Source organism: Brachycentrus maculatus, unplaced genomic scaffold, assembly GCF_059751285.1.
Source record: "Brachycentrus maculatus isolate JH-2025_06_01 unplaced genomic scaffold, ASM5975128v1 h1tg000560l, whole genome shotgun sequence".
Taxonomy (NCBI): domain Eukaryota; kingdom Metazoa; phylum Arthropoda; class Insecta; order Trichoptera; family Brachycentridae; genus Brachycentrus; species Brachycentrus maculatus.
In genome coordinates this window covers 146,698-167,479 of record NW_028281303.1, presented here as the reverse complement: position 1 = coordinate 167,479, position 20,782 = coordinate 146,698, and the positions used below count along the sequence as shown (strand labels likewise).

At 33.5% G+C, this 20,782-nt stretch overlaps 1 protein-coding gene across 1 annotated transcript; it reads left to right on the top strand.

Moving 5' to 3' along the window:
* The first annotated feature begins 12,697 nt into the window (after window positions 1-12,697).
* On the top strand, window positions 12,698-18,829 carry LOC148301461 (uncharacterized). The gene is made up of 2 exons (XM_088273208.1): window positions 12,698-13,672; window positions 18,427-18,829. The coding sequence occupies exon 1, from the start codon at window positions 12,731-12,733 to the stop codon at window positions 13,667-13,669; it is 939 nt and encodes a 312-aa protein (XP_088129334.1). The 5' UTR covers window positions 12,698-12,730; the 3' UTR covers window positions 13,670-13,672; window positions 18,427-18,829.
* Window positions 18,830-20,782: the final 1,953 nt, after the last annotated feature.

Genomic DNA, 20,782 nt, shown 5'->3' with positions numbered 1-20,782 from the left:
CTCGCGTCCGAGAGCCCACCTTGGGGGGCCGCGGGGGCTGGTGGGGCGCCCACAGAGTGATCCGGCTGCCGCAGTATGCGCCCGACCCCCCTTGCCCGCCAGGCAGCCGCTGGGCCGCAGGACGATGCCGAGATGTTTACGACTGAAGAAATTTTCTTTTACTATGAAAAAAATTGCATGCACGCGACTAATCGAACATTATAATGTATTATTTTCAATTACGTGAATAAACTTTCGAACAACTCGTCGAACTCGGTAAATATAAAGTTACAGCTACTTTCATTTACCTTGTGTCATTTTTATAATATTTTAAAATAAACATACTGATTTGACGAACATCAAGTTTTTTTGGTACAACTCAAATTCAATCCCCATGGATTTTTAATGTCTATTTAAAAATTAGAATCCAAAATTTCAAAAAGAAACACATACTTATGTATTTAAAAACATATTAATTTTATTTAAAATACAAGGAAAAAGTATATAGAACCATTGTGCGTCATAAAATTATATTATTTATCAGTTGGACAGGAGAGTTCACCTCCAGTTTGTGAATGGTTCAACTCGCAATGTGAATCATGAGGTTATGCAACCAAAAACCAGTTCACTCGCACTTTTATGTGGCAACAGCCGCCGTACAAAATTATGCACATTGACCGACATCAACCTGATATTACAAAAAAATAGTTCTAGTTTTCCAATGTAGGTTCCGCAATTCCACACGTTGAAGCATATTTGTAACGGATCACGCAAATGTTATTATATTCCTAAAAGTGTCGCTGTTTGGTACACAACCCGTGACGATTATACTTCCGGCCATTGTGAGGCGAGCCTTACAAATGTTATGTACTCATTTTACAAGTCCCGTCAAGGCGAACTGAATCCGAATCCCATTAAAATTAGACACGGAGAAAGAGAACGCATTTACATATTGTATATTAGAGATATATTACGTTACACTTTTCTTATTCGCACCTAATGGTGAATCCGTTCAGGTAGTCCGGGGTAAGATGTTAAATGCTGTTGACTTCGGCCTAGATGCTTGGCTCAAGTGCTACCAGAGACAGAAGGCTTATTACTGAAATATACAGAAAAATATTGAGGTTTATTTGAATTCCTGTTTTTAAATAAAAAGATAAACCTTGGCAAAGTGGCAAATAAATTATTTTAGAACTTAAAAAAAACCGTGATTTCTTTTAATATTGAAAGCTAACACATCATTATCTTATCACAAATGGAGGAAGATCACTTACAAACGCGAGGAGACTGGGTCTAGTAGTGTAGACCATTCTCAGTCACAATAGATAGATAGATTGAGAGAGTAATCAGTAAACAGTAAAAACAAGAATATAAGTTCGTATTGAGCTCCTACATATATGGTATATACCTACATAACGTGTGACTTCTGTATGAGCAGGAGAGCTACTAGTTACACCGGACCGGTTCAGTTTCACAACACGTCACCTTTGGAAGGTCAAAGGAGGTATATTTATTCAAGAAATTATATACTCCCATGAAATTCACAGTTACTAGTGTCAAAAACTTCAAATTTTTTAAAATAATATGCCAAATAACGAAAAATTTCTTTTATTTTGTACATGTTAAAAAAAACTGATGACTAACATTATATTTGGTAATGAGATTGGTATTTGGGCCATTTGAGTAGTCCCAGAAATAACAAAACAAATAAATAAAACACAACCAAAACACGCTATAAATAGCGTGTTTTTGTTTAATTTAAAATTTAATTTAAAAATTTCTTTGGAAAAAAAATTATATATATATATATATATATATATATATATATATATATATATATATATATATATATATATACTCGTATATAAATACATAAAATGTAATAATAAAAATAAAAATCTTATAAGTTACGCAAACATAATGTTTACGTAACTTATAACATTATTTTTATGATAATAAATATTTTTTTTACGATAGCTAAGTAAAATATGAAAAGAATTTTAAAATATTTTACAACATACGTATGCATTTCAACAAAGATAAAAACTATATTTTTTGTAATAATTTAGAGGTCGTGTACTATTTTATTTCAAACAACAATTGCATTAACCAGAGATCTTTATTTAAATTAACATTTTATGAAAAGCGTTAATATTTAATCAAGAATATTTTTTGTTTTGTGTACTAAGGAAGTAATTTTAATCTTGTTGTTTGTAATTTATTCTGTAGTATTGCAGGTACGCCGCGAATTTTTATGAAATATTATATTATAAGAGTATAATACAAGTTATTTTAGAATATGTATGAAACTAAGGATTTTAACTACATATTTACCTGATGTTTATGATTTGAATAAAATATGTACGTTGAACACCGGAAAGAGGTCAACATTAAGTACGTTGGATAATTCATTGTTGTATCATAATTATGGATTCTTATAAGGGCGGTCAATGGTCAGTATTATTTACAATGGATAAATTAAAATTTAAATAAAATACCTTTATTCATAAATATTATGTATTCAGGTCGTCACAAATATAGCTACTTGAGTTGTAATAATGACGACAATTGAACAACTCTGACCCACTGAAGATTAACCCGATTCGTCTGTTGTTTTGTCAGTGTTTACCTTAGCAAAGGCATCACGGGATGTTTGATTAAAATTTAACAATATACATATATATATATATGTAATAAAATACCTAGGTACCTACCTATACATTTTATTAAGTACTTACAAAAAGTACCTACATAAAACAGTTCTACCACCAGATGCCGCATGCGTCGCTCAGAATAAAACAAAAGACTTCCGATAATATTATTAACTGTCAGAATAAGATAGATAGATAGATAGATAGATATAAAAATTATTATAAAGATAAATTAAGAATAAACTTTAATTACAAAGCAACACATTGTTTATTTTATTATTATACACCCACTTTACATATTATTTACACTTAATTTTCAAAAGGAAAATATTACCACGTTATAAAACGACAATTTTGTTAATTGGAAATGGATTATGAAACATTAGATGTATTAAAACAATTACTACAATATGTTCGGAGTGAGAGAGAAAAATTAGAAGATGATCAAAGAAAACGATTAGAAGATGAACAAAGAAGACGTGGAAATCTAAGAACTAGTGATAAAATTAAAGATAAAAGTCCATGTAAGATTTGTGAAAATTTAAATAAGGGAACTCGATATCACTCTGAAGCAACGTGCTGGTTTAAAACAAAGGAGGATGATAAGATTAATAATAAAAATGAAGATTTACAAATTACACAGAAACAGTGCTTGAAGAATGAAAATAAAAATAATGTGGAAAAAAATTCTACAAAATATAAAATAAAACATACTCCAGAAAAGAAGAATTTCGAAGCAGATTGTATGAGCAGGAATCCAGTATTAGAATCGAAAGAAAATGCAAATGAACAATTAAAAGTTGTAAATTTGGTTAAATTAGAAGATAATTTAAAAGATCAGAATAAAAATAAAGACATACAAATAACACAGAAACAGTGCTTGAAAAATGAAAATAAAAATAAAGTAGAAAAAACTTCTACGAAAGATAAAATAAAATATTCTCCAGGAAAGAAGAATTTAGAAGTAGATTGTCTAAGCAGGAATCCAGTATTAAACTCGAATGAAAATGCAGATGAACAATTAAAAGTTGTAAATTTGGTTATATTAGAAGATACTCTAAGAGATCTGAATAAAAATGAAGGAATTCAAAAGAAAAAAACAAATGGATTGAAAAAAACTGTGTCTACTTTAAAAGGGTCAAGAAAAAAAAATACAAAAAAAAGAAAAAAAAAAAGAAGGAAAAAAGATAGGAGGAAAAAATAAAAAATAAAAACTTTATCATATCACTAAACTTATACCAGTCCCTTCACTACAAGAAGATGATCCGAGGACGAGTGAAAATTTTACTATGAATTTTCATCCCCAAGGGGGGAGATGTAATAAAATACCTAGGTACCTACCTATACATTTTATTAAGTACTTACAAAAAGTACCTACATAAAACAGTTCTACCACCAGATGCCGCATGCGTCGCTCAGAATAAAACAAAAGACTTCCGATAATATTATTAACTGTCAGAATAAGATAGATAGATAGATAGATAGATATAAAAATTATTATAAAGATAAATTAAGAATAAACTTTAATTACAAAGCAACACATTGTTTATTTTATTATTATACACCCACTTTACATATTATTTACACTTAATTTTCAAAAGGAAAATATTACCACGTTATATATATATATATATATATATATATATATATATATATATATATATATATATATATATATATATATATATATATATATATATATATATATATATATATATATATATATATATATATATATATATATATATATATATATATATATATATATATATATATATATATATATATATATATATATATATATATATATATATATATATATATATATATATATATATATATATATATATATATATATATATATATATTAATATATATATCCATATATATATATATATATATAAATATATATATGTATATATATATATATATATATATATATATATATATATATATATATATATATATATATATATATATATATATATATATATATATATATATATATATATATATATATATATATTTCAACAAATAATCAATGATCGCATGCTTCAAAAGCTTGAAAAGGAATTTCTTTAGTTGTTTATTAAAAATAAAAACTACATATTTTCTTAAGAGTGGGCTTGAATTCTTACATCCCTGTTGGATTAATTACTTACGTTATTTATAAATATTTCATAAAATGTACTATTTAGATCATATCGGTGATTGGTTTGGGAATAAATAATTAACAGAAATAGCCATAGTAAAGTAAGAGAAGTATAATGTCACATTTACGAAACAATTTAAAAAAATAAAACATAATATTCGCTCAAGCTGAAACTACATACGAAATGTTTTTTTTTCGTTTTTGACATCGTTCACTCCTTTCAACAACGTCATATATCAAAAAACAAATATACCAAAAATATGCCGCTATTGCTGGGATATAGTACATTTTCTGGGCATTCTGAAAACTTGCACAACTGAAAATTGACGATTTTTGATTTGTGACTTTGTTGAAAGGAGTGAGCGATATATGTATGTCGATTGTCTGAATCATCAGGTATCACCCAAAATTGGGTGCTTTGCCAATAAATTTAAAAAAAAATTGTCTGAATCACCTGAAGCTTTTTTTAAATCTTTTTTACAGTAATTAATATTTATATTTATACTTTGCAATGATACATTTCTCTAACAAAAGTTTACCCATTTCTTAATAACAAGTCAAATTTTCTTTCATTCTTCATACTTTTTAGAATTTCATCATACATATTATTATGTTGTTTTTATAATAAAAGATTGATAAATCCTCAGTGCATTCTATAATTATGTGTTTTTTCTGCAGGATAATACTTGTTTTATTTTATAATTCATTAAAAAAATGGAAATAAAATGCTAACAACAATTTCTTCAAATCTCAAATGTTTTTAAATGATGTTTTATTCTACATCCAGAGCACAGTGTTCAGTGATCTTAAAACTGCGAAATCATTTTTACAAAGACACAAAGATAAATATTTTTTTGCCGAAATACATATATCACTAAGGTTATCATATGAGCATACAACAACTAAATAATAGATGATCTCAAATACACCACATTATTCGTAAATTTCTTGATAATTGCGTAACATATACATGTATTGTAGATATGTACTCACGTGTGCCGTACTGTAAAAGTGTTTTTTGGGACTAAGGCATCAATTGTAGGCATAAATAAACAACCGCGATTCCGCATTGTAGTGAAAATTCTATTTTCAATATTGTTAACTCCCTAATTTATTAGTCCGTAAATTTAAATTTTAAATATAATAATTGTGCAATAGTCTTATCGATTGTACAATTACAATCAAGAAGATTATTAATTATTGGGCTAAAAACCTCTCAATAATAGTTAAAAATGACGATTTTTTTTTTCATATAATAATTAGATGAAATGGGGATTGAACTTTAAAAATGTTAACATAATTGAAACCGAGTGAATTAAGGAAATTCGGTCGATATTGCTTGTGTTTTTCGACAGTTCATTAATTCAAACCCTTATCCGCAACCAATAGTGCATAGGGCACTGCATCATATAAACGCAGTGTTATCTTGATCGTTAACACATGAAGGAAAGGTGATCAGCCCTCCACTTCAGGTACCAGTCCAGGGTAATATTAAATAAATATTAGAGTGACAAAAATCACTTGTAATTATTTGACCCCTCCTGGGAATCGAACTCGAGACCTCTAGAACGGTAGCCGAGCGTGCTGACCATTACACCACGGAGGCGACGATTTTTCGACAGTACTAAATAAAATCTATCAAATCGTAAATAAAAGTGTATTGAATCACTATTTTATGAGATAATACTAATACAAAATTTTCGAAAATAAGTGTACCAACTTCTTTTACAGGCAACAGAAGCGGACAGTATGGTACTGGTTGTGTTTAGTCAGATACTCGTAATACGAGTACAGTTGGAGACCATTTTTCTCAATAAAACAAAAAAAATCAGCGCTCGGTGTAACATCTAACAATGACATAATACCGAAACCTATGTATAATATTTAAGGTTGTATAAATGTGAAGATTGTAAATAAATACATAATGTCAAGATATTGAAAATCATAAAAAATAACTCGGATTTGACGGTGATTTAATAATTATAGATAGTTTTGTTACACCCATTAATTACCTACTTGAACATAAATTTAATCAGTACACGCACTTCTCGGGGCAGTGACCAAGTAATGAGATCTGTCGGTATATCGATGTTTCAGTACTAACGAGTATATACCACATAATATTCAATGTTCAAAACTCCTATCGCTACACGGATGAAATATTACTTTTCTACGTAAACCAATTCCATCGCCAATTTTCTTAACAGTTGTCATGTAAAACTTTCAAATCCTGTTTAAATTTTACCTTTTAATGGAAAGTTCATAAAAAAAAGATTACATCGATTCTTCAGGATTAAGATAATAAGTAAAATTTTTAATCAACCATACACTTTATTCAGCTTCCCCATATTGCTAGTAGTAAACAATAAAACACCATTTATGATTCTACTGAATTGATTTACTTTTCTTAGAGCTCTTTCGCCTTGCAATGGGTTTACCAAATTATTGTACAAAGATAATTTGATAATACTTTTGCAATGCGAAAAAGCTACCTTAAAAATAAAATGAATGATAAATTGCGTCTCCATCAAATAATATAAAACTGAACATAATAGTGATTTATTTATATTTTTTTCTATGATTTTTCGTTTGTGTTGATTTGATTCGTTTTTTACCACCGTAAACATTTTACTTCGTTTTTTTTAAATAAAAATAAATGTTTTTGTTCTTATGAACCGCGAATATTTTAATTCATTCGTTTTTTCACGTAAACCAAAGCGCTTTGTGTCCGAAAATAGGAAACAGGATCTGGAAGGGTGGGGATTTAACCTAAAAACTTAAATACTCCAGAGTCCTCAGGACCACAACCAGGTTTTTTGATTCCTGATCAATATTATGTAAAAGGTATCATTTTGTTTTCCAAAAATGACAAACATTTGCAATACCTATATTAATACAGTATTTAAATTAAAATATAGACCGGAGATATAACGATATGCCCTTTTTTAGCCTTTTTTAAAAATATTGTTCCTTGAGATAAAAAAATTGTCATTCATTTTAATAGAAAACACCTAAGGTTTGTAATAATAATTATTGGTTTTACATTCATTTAGTAAATAATCTCCGATGCGTATTGCATAAGACTGCTTATGTATAAATACTTTATTCGATTAAGTACGTAATGGGAAGAAATATTAAAATGTGCCATTTTCATAAAATAACACAAAATAATTTTAAATTCTTCCTGTACCATCTATGTTTTGACAATAAAGGTAAGGATAAAATGAAATAACACATTAAGAACAATAAAATTATCAAGCTCCCTTCGATACTTTCCTTTGTGCAATGTAGATCTATAACAGTAAACATGAATACAATTAAAAGAAAAATATATCGACATGGACGACTACATATACATTTGTGAAAAGTTACACAAAATTAAAAGGTAGTGCAATATCCTACTCCCTTAATGAGTGTTTTCGTGACTTACCATAATTCCAAAAACATTTCTGACTATTATTAGGTAATATGTGTTCCCATCACAACCGAAACTGTGTGTAGTACTAATTTATTATTACGAGTATTTTAGTACGAGATGGAACTGTACCTACGTGATGGTATAGTACCTACGATAGATAAACATTGTTTATTTTTTGAAAAGGTTAATTTTGTGATTTTGTGCGTTATGTTTCATATGTGTATTACAGATAATATGCATATTGCATAGAGTCTCTGTGTATGAACATCTGAGGTACAACGCGTTGTGATGTTTACGAATCAACAACTAAATACGGCACTTAATTAATGCAATTTTTTTCGTTATGTCGAAACAGCGAACCACGGATATACATGTATTTATGTATCATGATTAAGTCATCACGAACCATTTATATAAATATTACCAATTGAAGGACCAATAAAAAATATTGAAAGCAGAATATTTTTAATGCAAATTTTCTATTGTTGTATTCCTTTTGAGATACTCTTTCTCTCTCTCTATCTCTCTATCATATTAAATCTCTCTTCTTTTGTATCTCTTAAAAATTATCACATCTGTCACGTATACTGTGCTGCACGCGTATTTTTTTTAAAGAAGAATTTGATAAACAAATCGGTTTTGAGTTTTTTTTCCTGAAAACCATCTCACACAACCTGCTGTTGGAAGAGCATTGCGCGCTATCGGGTTCGCAACAGCGAAAGCACGGCCGGTAACTTTAGTGCGCTGGTTGCGAGCTAGTAAGATCACTTAACCAATACGTACGTAGCAGTTACAGTAATTGATGGAAGTGTGAGATGAAATGTAACATGTTCATAATATTATGAACATGTTATGTATCGAATTTTACTTGGATGAAAATGACCAGTGTTCAATATCCATAAACACCATAATTGAATATCTTTTGAATTTTTTTTTAAATATATTATATTCCATACAATAGTCTTTGGCGAACAATTTTTAAGTTAGATAAAGGAATAGTGGTTATTCAATGGCACAACGAGTATTACATTTACATATAAACAAGTAGGTAGTTTATATCAGGTTTCGCTTTAGTGTTACTGGTAAGCCGGTAAAGGTCACAAAATATTCACGGAGTTCCACCTGGAATAGTACCATCGGAGTGAATCAGTGCTCGTTTATACTCACAGGTGCATGGATCGGTATCTGAATTCTGCTAGTTTCAGTAAATACGCTATCTGCATTTGCATGCATCTCTACTCCGCGACAAACGTCAACACTTCTATGGTGTTTGTTGAATTTACAATAACAAATAACAGACATTTTATTAATATTATTATTGCGCGTCGATTGTGTTTGTCTTCCGTGTAGACATTTCTGAGTTTGATTAATACCGTCGCCATAATTCGAATATTATTTTAATAATTACGTCGGAAGTGAAACGATTCTAAGGATCTCGTAATGGACGAGTAACTACATAATATATATTATATTTAATATAAAATACTTATTAACCGGTAGAAACATTTAAATATATGTAAATATAGTACATATGTGCAACGAAATGTCGTCTCGCGTGTTTCCGTTGTTGTGTTTCATTTGCTTGACGCTATCTTCCAATTCGGATGCCGGGGTGATAGACGAAATCGCGCAGCAGATCGGAGGAAGAGTCGAGCAATTCCGAGATGGAATAAGGAAAACCGTCCACGGGCTCGCTGGCGGAGTGGGTGGGGTGCTCGGCGTGAGGGGGCACGGCGCCGAGTGGCACTTGCAGCACGGGGGGCCAGACGGGGAGGACTGCGACCACCACGGGCACCACGGGCACCACGGCCACTACGGGGGCGGCGGCGGCTGGGACTACACGCGCCCCGGCCACGGGGGCTGGCCTCACCAGACGGACGGGGGCTTTGGCGGGCCGGGCCACCATCATCACGGAGGTCATCATGGCGGAGAAAATTATCCAGAAGGTGGTGGTTTCCCGGATAATCAAAACTATCCTAGCGGGCAGCAATATCCCGGAGGACAGAATCCAAACCAATTTAATCCAGGCGGACAACAGTTCCCTGGAACACAACCTAACCAGGGGGGACAACAGTTCCCTGTGTCTCCATCTAATCAAGGTGGCCAAGAGTTCCCCGGGTCTCAAGGCGGACCACAGTTTCCTGGATCCAGACCTAATCAAGGTGGACAACAATTCCCTGGATCCCAACCAAATCAAGGTGGCCAACAGTTCCCTGGATCCAGACCGAATCAAGGCGGACAACAAATCCCCGGATCCCAGTCCAATCAAGGTGGCCAACAGTTCCCTGGATCCAGACCAAATCAAGGCGGACAACAGATCCCCGGATCTCAGCCCAATCAAGGTGGCCAACAGTTCCCTGGATCCAGACCGAATCAAGGTGGACAACAGATCCCCGGATCTCAGCCCAATCAAGGTGGCCAACAGTTTCCTGGATCCAGACCGAATCAAGGCGGACAACAATTCCCTGGAACTCGACCTAACCAAGGTGGGCAACAATTCCCTGGAACACAGCCTAATCAAGGTGGGCAACAGTTCCCCGGATCCAGGCCTAATCAAGGCGGACAACAATTTCCTGGTTCACAGCCTAATCAAGGCGGACAACAATTTCCCGGATCCAGACCCAATCTCGGAGGACAACAGTTTCCTCAAACTAATTCTAATGGACAACAATTTCCTGGAGGTCAAATAAATCCCGGAGGTCAAAATAATCTGGGAGGTCAACAGAATACTGTCGGGCCAATTAAACCAGGCGGCCAAAATTATCCTGGATCTGGAAATCAAGGAAATTTGCCAAATAGTAATGTACTTACTCCGGTTGTTCCTGGACAGAACCCGAATGCGTTTGGCAACTCAAATGGCCCAGTTGGTAACCTTAATCCGATTCCTCAAGCACCTCCTGGAGGTCAGTTCGGGGGAACTCCAAATAATCCGCTCGGAAATGAAGATTCAGAAAGTGAGGAAGATTTCCAGTTAGATGTGAGGGGACAGTTTAACGAAGAAGAAGTGCCGACTGTTGAATCGAGATCATTCATTTCTGTCCCCAGAGGATGCAGCGAGGGATCAAGATTAGTTGGAACAAAGTGCAAGAAAATTGTCTAAAGACTCACATATCAAAAGTAAGTTTTTAGTTGTCTTTTCGTAATCTTTTAATATATATATATATATATATATATATATATATATATATATATATATATATATATATATATATATATATATATATATATATATATGATATACAATATATATATATATATATATATATATATATATATATATATATATATATATATATATATATATATATATATATATATATATATATTGTATATCATCATCATCATCATCGTCATCATCAGCCTGTATCCGTCCACTGTTGAACGTAGGCCTCCCGCATGAGTCTCCATCCTCTTCGATCCCCCGCCTTCCGCATCCAGGTCACTCCCGCTATTCTTCTTATATCGTCAGTCCATCTTGTAGGGGGTCGGCCGATTATTCGTTTGCCAGTTCTTGGGCGCCATTCCAATACTTTTCTTCCCCATCGACCGTCGTCTCTTTGACAGATGTGTCCTGCCCATTGCCACTTGAGTGTGCCTATTCGTTGGGTAGCATCCACTACTTGAGTTCTTCTGCGTATTACCTCGTTTCGGATTCTATCTTTTAGCGACACTCCAAACATGGATCTCTCCATAGCACGTTGGGTCACTTTTATTTTATGAGTAAGACTTGCTGTTAGATTCCACGTCTCTGCGCCATAAGTTAATACAGGGAAGATGCATTGGTTAAACGCCTTAGTTTTTAGACATTGCGGAATTTTCGCTTTAAAAATGTACTTTAGTTTCCCAAATGCTGCCCATCCCAGTTGTATGCGCCTGTCGATTTCTTTTGAGGAGTTATTTCGCCTAAGTTGTATTACTTGTCCCAGATAGGTATAGTCGTTTACAACCTCTATTTGTGTTCCTCCAATGGAAATAGGATCAAAGGTCTGGGAAATATGACTATTGATCATGGCTTTTGTTTTATCCATGTTCATTTATATATATATATATATATATATATATATATATATATATATATATATATATATATATATATATATATATATATATATATATATATATATATATATATATATATATATATATATATATATATATATATATATATATATATATGTATATATATATATATATATATATATATATATATATGTATATATATATATATAAATATATATATATATATATATATATATATATATATATATATATATATATATATATATATATATATATATATATATATATATATATATATATATATATATATATATATAAATATAAATATAAATGAGTACTAAAGCAACCAGTTTTTTTATGGTACACACGCATATCCACATATTTATGAACGTATCACATAACCAAATTACCCAGTGTCAAAAGATCAAGGCGTTAGTAGATAAGGAGTTATTCTTAATGCCGAATGAAAATGATATTATTATATTTTTGGCGGCGTTCATTACGACCACGATGTTTAAGAGTTACTCTATCGGTCTTCTCACGTGGCTGCATATGGCCAGTTGTCAGTTTTACCCTCAGCCTGCTCTTTACGCGCCCCATCCGTACTCTTCCGCTCAGTCCTGGTCACCCTACTACCAGCGCTACAGCCCCCCCAGGGTCGGTAACCAGGTCCCCGGCTACCAGGCGCCCGGCTACCCGGTCCCCGGCTACCCGGTCCCCGGCCACCCGGCGCCCGGTTACCCGGCTCCCGGCTACCCGGCTCCCGGCTACCCGGCTCCCGCCTACCCGGCTCCCGCCTACCCGGCTCCCGGCTACCCCGCCCCCGGCTACACGCATGCGCCGCGCTACCCGGTCCCCGGCTACCCCCCGTTTGGCTACCCCGTAGGCGTAGTCACCACCGCGAAACCTCCGGCTCCTCGATCACCGCTCAAACTGCCCATCATCGCGTTTCATAAAGGAGACGTCATAGACTACGAGTATATATACGACACTTTGCCGGAAGATTACGACAAGAAAATCATCATCCTAAAAGTGGATAAGCCAAAGGCGCCTGAGATACCTTCCGAGGGCGGTATCTCCTATCCTCTGACCGAAACTCCAAAATCTTTCCTAACCACGACGGAACGAGCACCGGAAGAAATTTCTACCGAGGATCCTGTTACGGAGGATTCTATTCCGGAAGAGCTCGCATCCACGAACATTGACCTAGAACCCAGTACCGAGTCGATGACAGAGGAATGGACCACGGAGGATAGTAGCACGGCGGAGGCGACCACCGTGGAGGAGTATATCACCCCGAAGCCCCCCGTGTTCAAGCCTCCGTCATGGAATGACGTGGACACGAATGAGCCCGACCAGTCTCCGACCACGGATATCTCGGAGTATGAAGACTACAATGATACGACTCCGGGAGACGAAAGTTCTACGGATTCCAATTATTACGCGTAAAAGGTACCTAATCTCTTTGAAGTATTTTTTTCTTAAAATAAAATGGCGTTTTTTAAAGTTGATTTAAAATTAATTTACAAAACAACTAGTATAAATAAATAAACATTTTAATATATTGCTTCGTAATTATGATATTTAATTGTTTTTATAATGATTTTTATAATTTTTTTATTCAACGATATTTGTTAATGTTTCATAAAATCACCTTGTTCATTAATAACATATGACATGAAAATACTTCATCCTATAATAAAACACCTGATTATATATAACTTAAACCGAGAATTTAAGCGACGTAAATCGTATTGTCAACATTATAACCTTTAGTCAAGTACAGGAAAATGTTTCGTCATCCTTTTTAATTCTTAATAATAATTGGACAAAATTGGTACATACACTCTTACCGAAATCGTATATAAAACAGAACGGCAGCTAGAGACAAGCATAATAATGAACTCACAATTGACCTTTGATAACGAGTATACTACTTCATAGTCTCTAAAGCGTTAGCTGTTAAGCGCTTTGGAATTTATTAAAATAACGTGCAAATAATTTCACAGTATCAATACAATAAAAATCTTGTATTTATATGGGTCCAAAATTTAGAATCCAGGATGATAATTTTATAAATGGAGAATGGAAGGTTTATAAAAATTAGCGCCAACTCAGGAATTTTCTCCAAAATGTATTCTCTGAATAATCGTAGAAGTTATCGGATACCGTTAAGGTCTTTCTAAAAAATGATAATAACTCTGAATTGACTGGAATGTTTATTATAAGTGCTCATTGGAATTACTTAAAGATTGAACTTAAAGATGAAGATTGGGACTTGAATGTGTTGTTACCAGAGAGGTTACCTGTCATTGGTACCGATGAGATCATTTACCGGTCAACATTGAATTACTTAAAGATTGAACTTAAAGATGAAGATTGGGACTTGAATGTGTTGTTACCAGAGAGGTTACCTGTCATTGGTACCGATGAGATCATTTACCGGTCAACATTGAATTACTTAAAGATTGAACTTAAAGATGAAGATTGGGACTTGAATGTGTTGTTACCAGAGAGGTTACCTGTCATTGGTACCGATGAGATCATTTACCGGTCAACATTGAATTACTTAAAGATTGAACTTAAAGATGAAGATTGGGACTTGAATGTGTTGTTACCAGAGAGGTTACCTGTCATTGGTACCGATGAGATCATTTACCGGTCAACATTGAATTACTTAAAGATTGAACTTAAAGATGAAGATTGGGACTTGAATGTGTTGTTACCAGAGAGGTTACCTGTCATTGGTACCGATGAGATCATTTACCGGTCAACATTGAATTACTTAAAGATTGAACTTAAAGATGAAGATTGGGACTTGAATGTGTTGTTACCAGAGAGGTTACCTGTCATTGGTACCGATGAGATCATTTACCGGTCAACATTGAATTACTTAAAGATTGAACTTAAAGATGAAGATTGGGACTTGAATGTGTTGTTACCAGAGAGGTTACCTGTCATTGGTACCGATGAGATCATTTACCGGTCAACATTGAAACGCGGTGGATACACCGAGATGTCTCATCTCTACAATTACTTTAATTCTTACATTTTAACTAATAAACTCATATTCGTACTTGAAATTTTAGTAAATATTTGACCTATTAACGTAAACTTAATTACATAAACCTGTTTTACTAGCATTGATGAAAAAACCGCATCAATTATTTATGTAATATTTAAAAAGGATATTAAATGTGCCAAACTTGATATGAAACATCTATCGTTTTTATACGAAAACAGATGCACGTCTGAGAATTTCAGAGCTCACAACCTGGCATTGACTGGCTTAAGTGATCACATTATATTGTTGTGTAACGTTCACCATTATGTTCATTATAGAACATCCATATTGCATATTGCACTTTCACGTACGAGTAGTCTTTTACTAGATTTAGATTTGAAAGTATGACTGACACAGAGTATTAAAGTATCACCCGTAGGGTGAATAGTGCAGTATTTGATTAAATTGAAAATGAGTTGTCAAAACATTTTTATGTTTTTTTAATAAAGAGGAGTAAATTTAAATCGAAGAACTTACGTATTACAAGCATTCATTTATCTATCTATAATAGTTGATATATGTAGTCTGGTACGTTTAAATTTTCTATCACTTACCATATCGTATCAAAATATGTGTAACAATACATATATCCGATTACATTTCATGTAAGTACTTAAACATACGTTGGTTGACGTATTTAACGAGCGAGGCGCTGATATAAATTGGCTCAATAAAAATGTGCACGCTTAATAGAAGATCTTAATTGACGCTGTCAAATAAATACTCCTTGATGATTGAATTGAAGAGTTTCTGGAAACAAAGAAAGGCTAACGATGTCACTTATTTACTGTCCTTCACCACCGCTGCCAGTCGCGCGTTGCTAGTATACAGTTGTCGTAATCATGTTGAGGATCGCTGTAACTCTAACCATCGTCTCTTCGGCGCTATGTTTTGTGCTTCATATGCCGGTTGAAGAGAACGCCCGCGTTATCGAAGAGATTGATTTCGTAGACGTATCGAACTACATTGACGACGTGAAAAATGAAAAAGAACTTCCGTCGGATCCGGCGAAAACGAGTGAGGAATTGGAAAGTGGTGCGTCGGATGTTGATGAAAACCGGGAAGATACACAAGACAGTTGGATTTCTAACGTAGTTGTCAACGGAGAAACCCGGTATCTAGAGAGACCGACAGAAGATGAGGACACGAGACAGATAGATATTCTTCATACTTGGTTGATACATTACTGCCGTCTTCATCCCAAGTGCAACTTGCAGACTCTCCTCGGCGAACTTTCCCAGTAGAAAGGAAAAAATATATACGCGAAATATTATAGTGAGTAGGTACCTAAATTTATAAAAATTACTTTAAAGGCTATTTCGTGCTTACGTTCATATTATTATAAATTTCAACTTGATTTAAAAAAAAATATCTGGGAGAAATAACACGAGTTATGTCGACAAAGGTTATCTGTGAGAAGGTCGCGCCAACAGCGATTTAAACAGAATATTTTGTTATTTTCCAGTTAATTACGAACATGTCTCGCGTCTCTCACGCCTGGATTCTCGCGCCACTGTTGTTATTGCTCGCTCTCCCGATCAGAACGGCTCCTCGTCCCGCGCCGACAGCTCCGAAGTTCATCTCCAAAGCTCGGAATGCGACTGCGGTGCTCACCATTCTGACGAGGGTGATAGGCGTGTTCAAGCGGAAGGAGACGACTTCCGCCAGTTCGTCCACCAGTGCGCCCGAAGACACCCTGGGGCCGCGTGACGATGCCAAGATGATAGACGCCCCCCTGAACATTATCAGCTACTGTAGTTCGGGTTCTAGGAGAGACAGGAACGGATCATGTCGCGATGTGTGGTGATTTAATTAGTTTGCGAGCTTCGTGTTGAATTGACGCGCAAAATATAGTATTAACGGGACGTTTAGACGACAAGCGACTTCCGCTAGTTGCAGTGGCCACCGGCGATAGCAGAGGGGCCCGGACTTATCAATTGGCTCTCATCGGGGACTGGGGAGAGTGTCGCATGGCGGTCGGCAGAGTGTGCGCCGCGATACGGCAGTTACAGTGACACCATGCGGACACAGCTGCGGTGGTTAGTGTGCGTGGCGTGTCTCCTGGCGTGGAGCTCCGCGGCGCAGGACGAGCCGCGCTACTATAGTTTCGCGGAGAAGATGGCCGGAGTGACCACGCCTCGCGTCGCCAACATCATCCAAGTCCCCAAGGCTTGCGGCTTCAGTAGGCGCCTCGACAAATCCGGAAAATGCCGCTTCGTTTTCTGAACATTCTATTCTCCACGACGCAGAAAGTTGTATGTGTGTATATTATACTCGTACATAATTATAACTTAACCTTACTTTATTGAAATGATCAAAGTTCGGTCATATTAAGATATGTAATTACTATTTTACTTTATTCGTCTTGTTATGAGTATCGAGTGATTTATTTTCCATATCTTCCCTTCCATCCGTTGCACCACACATGCAGATAAGTCTCTACAACAAAGGATTTTTTATAACTAAATAAATTGTTTCCACGGATTTGGGGAAAACATTAATCCATGACGTAATTAAATTTTGCACAAAAACTACGTGTTGCCTATTTTACATAAAATATTATTTGAATACTATTGTAAATAGTAAGGAAATGACCAGTAAATAAAATAAGGCTACAAATATCATAATGTGATTTTATTATTATTTAATTTTAGTAATTTACGTTTATTAACCTTGGAATTCTTCAATTACTTAAATAATCGTTCGGTATTTCCATGTGTACAAGCATACCGTACATTTCACGTCGTGATTGTTTTCCACTAAGTTTGTTTTGCTAATGAGGATTATTAAAAAGATACTAATGCTTTTCTACATTCTTTAAAATATAAAAAAAAAATTATTGCTTAAGTTTATTACCAGGTACCTTTCCTCGCCTTTCCTTTATATAAATATATATATATATATATATATATATATATATATATATATATATATATATATATATATATATATATATATATATATATATATATATATATATATGTATATATATATATATATATATATATATATATATATATATATATATATATATATATATATATATATATATATATATATATATATATATATATATATATATATTATGACATATGAACATTTATTTATATTGGTTATAATATTAATATATTTGTTTTTTTAGGAGCTGTTCCCCGCAGCCGAGAGAGCGTCCGGAGAGAACGACGGGAACAAGTTATACTCAAAGAAAAATAATTAAATATCAATACATTTTTACTGTATCGGTCACGGGACTTTAAATACATATAAAAAGCTAATTTTTTAATAGGACCGTGAATACAATTCCAAAAGAATAAATTTATTAAAAAATACTCGAGCGAGTATTTTATGTTGTATTGCTTATTTGAACTTGGCCACACAAACAAAATGATAAATGTAATGCTTAATTTATAAAAATTTACCTAAATTAGAAATTATTTTCATCATGTACCGTACGCTCTATTATGAAATGAAACATTTTTACACTTAGTTTTTTAAAGAGTTTTATAATTATTTTTTAATTTAATAAAATATACATGTAGATATTATTTTGCAAATAATTTTTCACATTTAACAAAATTATAGATATTTACTATAATTGTGTAAATAAAATATATCTTATTCACAATTTATTATACGGTATAAGCAACATCTACTCAATAATTCTCCATGAAAAAACACTGATATAATCTACGTGGAAATTGATTGATTGAATGAATTAAAACATTTTAAAAAATATGTATTTATTTAATTTATACATTCTAATCATCGATTAATAAAGCTACTCGTGTAATTATTACCAGTCTTCAGTTCCTGGAGAAACGACTTTATAACTTCGTAATAATTTTATCACTTTATCCAATAAAATGTATCATACAAACTATTACACAAGATAAGAAAATTTCATTTAATTAAGTACACATTTCAGAAACACAAAACTAAAATAAAATTATTTTATTTTATACCATTATTTTTACATTGATCCGAATTTTATGAATGTTATTGAATTATCAATAAAAATTTAAAAGATAAAAATAATCGCACGATGAGAGATCTCCTAGTCTTCACGAAGGTCTGCACTGTGCATAATTCAGTAACCTTACCGGGCGGAACTGATTTAATACGATCGTTCTGGATCGTACGTTCTCCAGATCTTCCTGCATCTGCCTCGAGTAGTCATCCGCATCCCCGGAGGACACTCTCCCGCCGCGGCCATCCGAGTCCTGGCGCCCCACGAGTGCGGGAACTGCAGTGGTCCTGCGGTCACCTCGGGACCCAGGGTGAGCATCCACACCGTCAGTATCAGACACATAACAATACTCCAAGACCACATCTTCAAAAATACGTCTGTCACAATCGAAGAAATATGGTATAATTATCTTCTTTTGGCAGAGTTTGATATTAATTTAATTGAAATTCGCTTTAAATTGTAGTCAGAGAATCAGTAGTGCATGATTAAACACATGATTAAAAATGTGTCATGGTGTTGAAAAAACTCACTTCTCAGTTGGAATTGTATTTATCGGTTGTATTTTTATACTAAAAAAGCGGATACCGCCGTGCGGTTTTCCTATGTAATGACCCACTAACCGCAAAATTTCACGTTTCGAGCACGATAATTCAACAAATTATGAATAATTATAATATAATAATAAGTATTTTTAATGATTGCTTCAACAAATAAAACTACTCCAGACAAAGAAAGTTCTCGCATTATATCGATGATATAATGCCCAGACTTTCATATTCTTCATGTATTTTGAGATGTCAAAAAATAATATGAAAAATAACTCCTTAAATTGGAGATTATCCAGATTTGTGAGCAAGTGTTTAATAATAAATTATCTGGTCAAATAATAAGCTAAAATAATAATAGATTTATATTATCCACTAACACTTCGTGATGGAATTGCATTTTAATATATTATTAGATTAAAACCAATATTTTTAGCTTTTCCGCTTTATTTTTATTTGACCAGCGACCGGGTTTCGTCGTTACAGACATCATCAGACTGGTCATCAACAGACATCACCAGTCTGATGATGTCTGTAACGACGAAACCCGGTCGCTGGTCAAATAAAAAAAAAGTGGAAAAGCTAAAAATTTTGGTTTTAAAATAATAATACACTAAAATAATAAAGTGAAAATAATATTTTCCGGCGTTTCTCATATATGTGATTATAATCCAGGATTCGGACCTCACGTACAAATATAACAAGAGTTTCTACTGAATAAAAAAAGTTTCTTCACCTCACCAATAGACGTCTCTCGTGATAATTCTAGCGATTATTGTACAATGTTTCGAAATTGGATCGTATATTACATATATTAAGAACATCCAAGAATTTGAGCAGTGTGGTTGTCATGGGTAGAATTGATGAATGTTACACGTGTGTAAAGTGATCACTTAAACCAGCCTATGGGTGGTATATAAATATATTGAATGCTCAAAATTTTAAGTTCTACTTTATAAATATATTTTCACTATAAGTACTAATTA

Coding starts and splice junctions, on each gene's coding strand:
- LOC148301461 (XM_088273208.1), top strand. CDS start 12,731: ATGTTTAAGAGTTACTCTATCGGTCTTCTCACGTGGCTGCATATGGCC.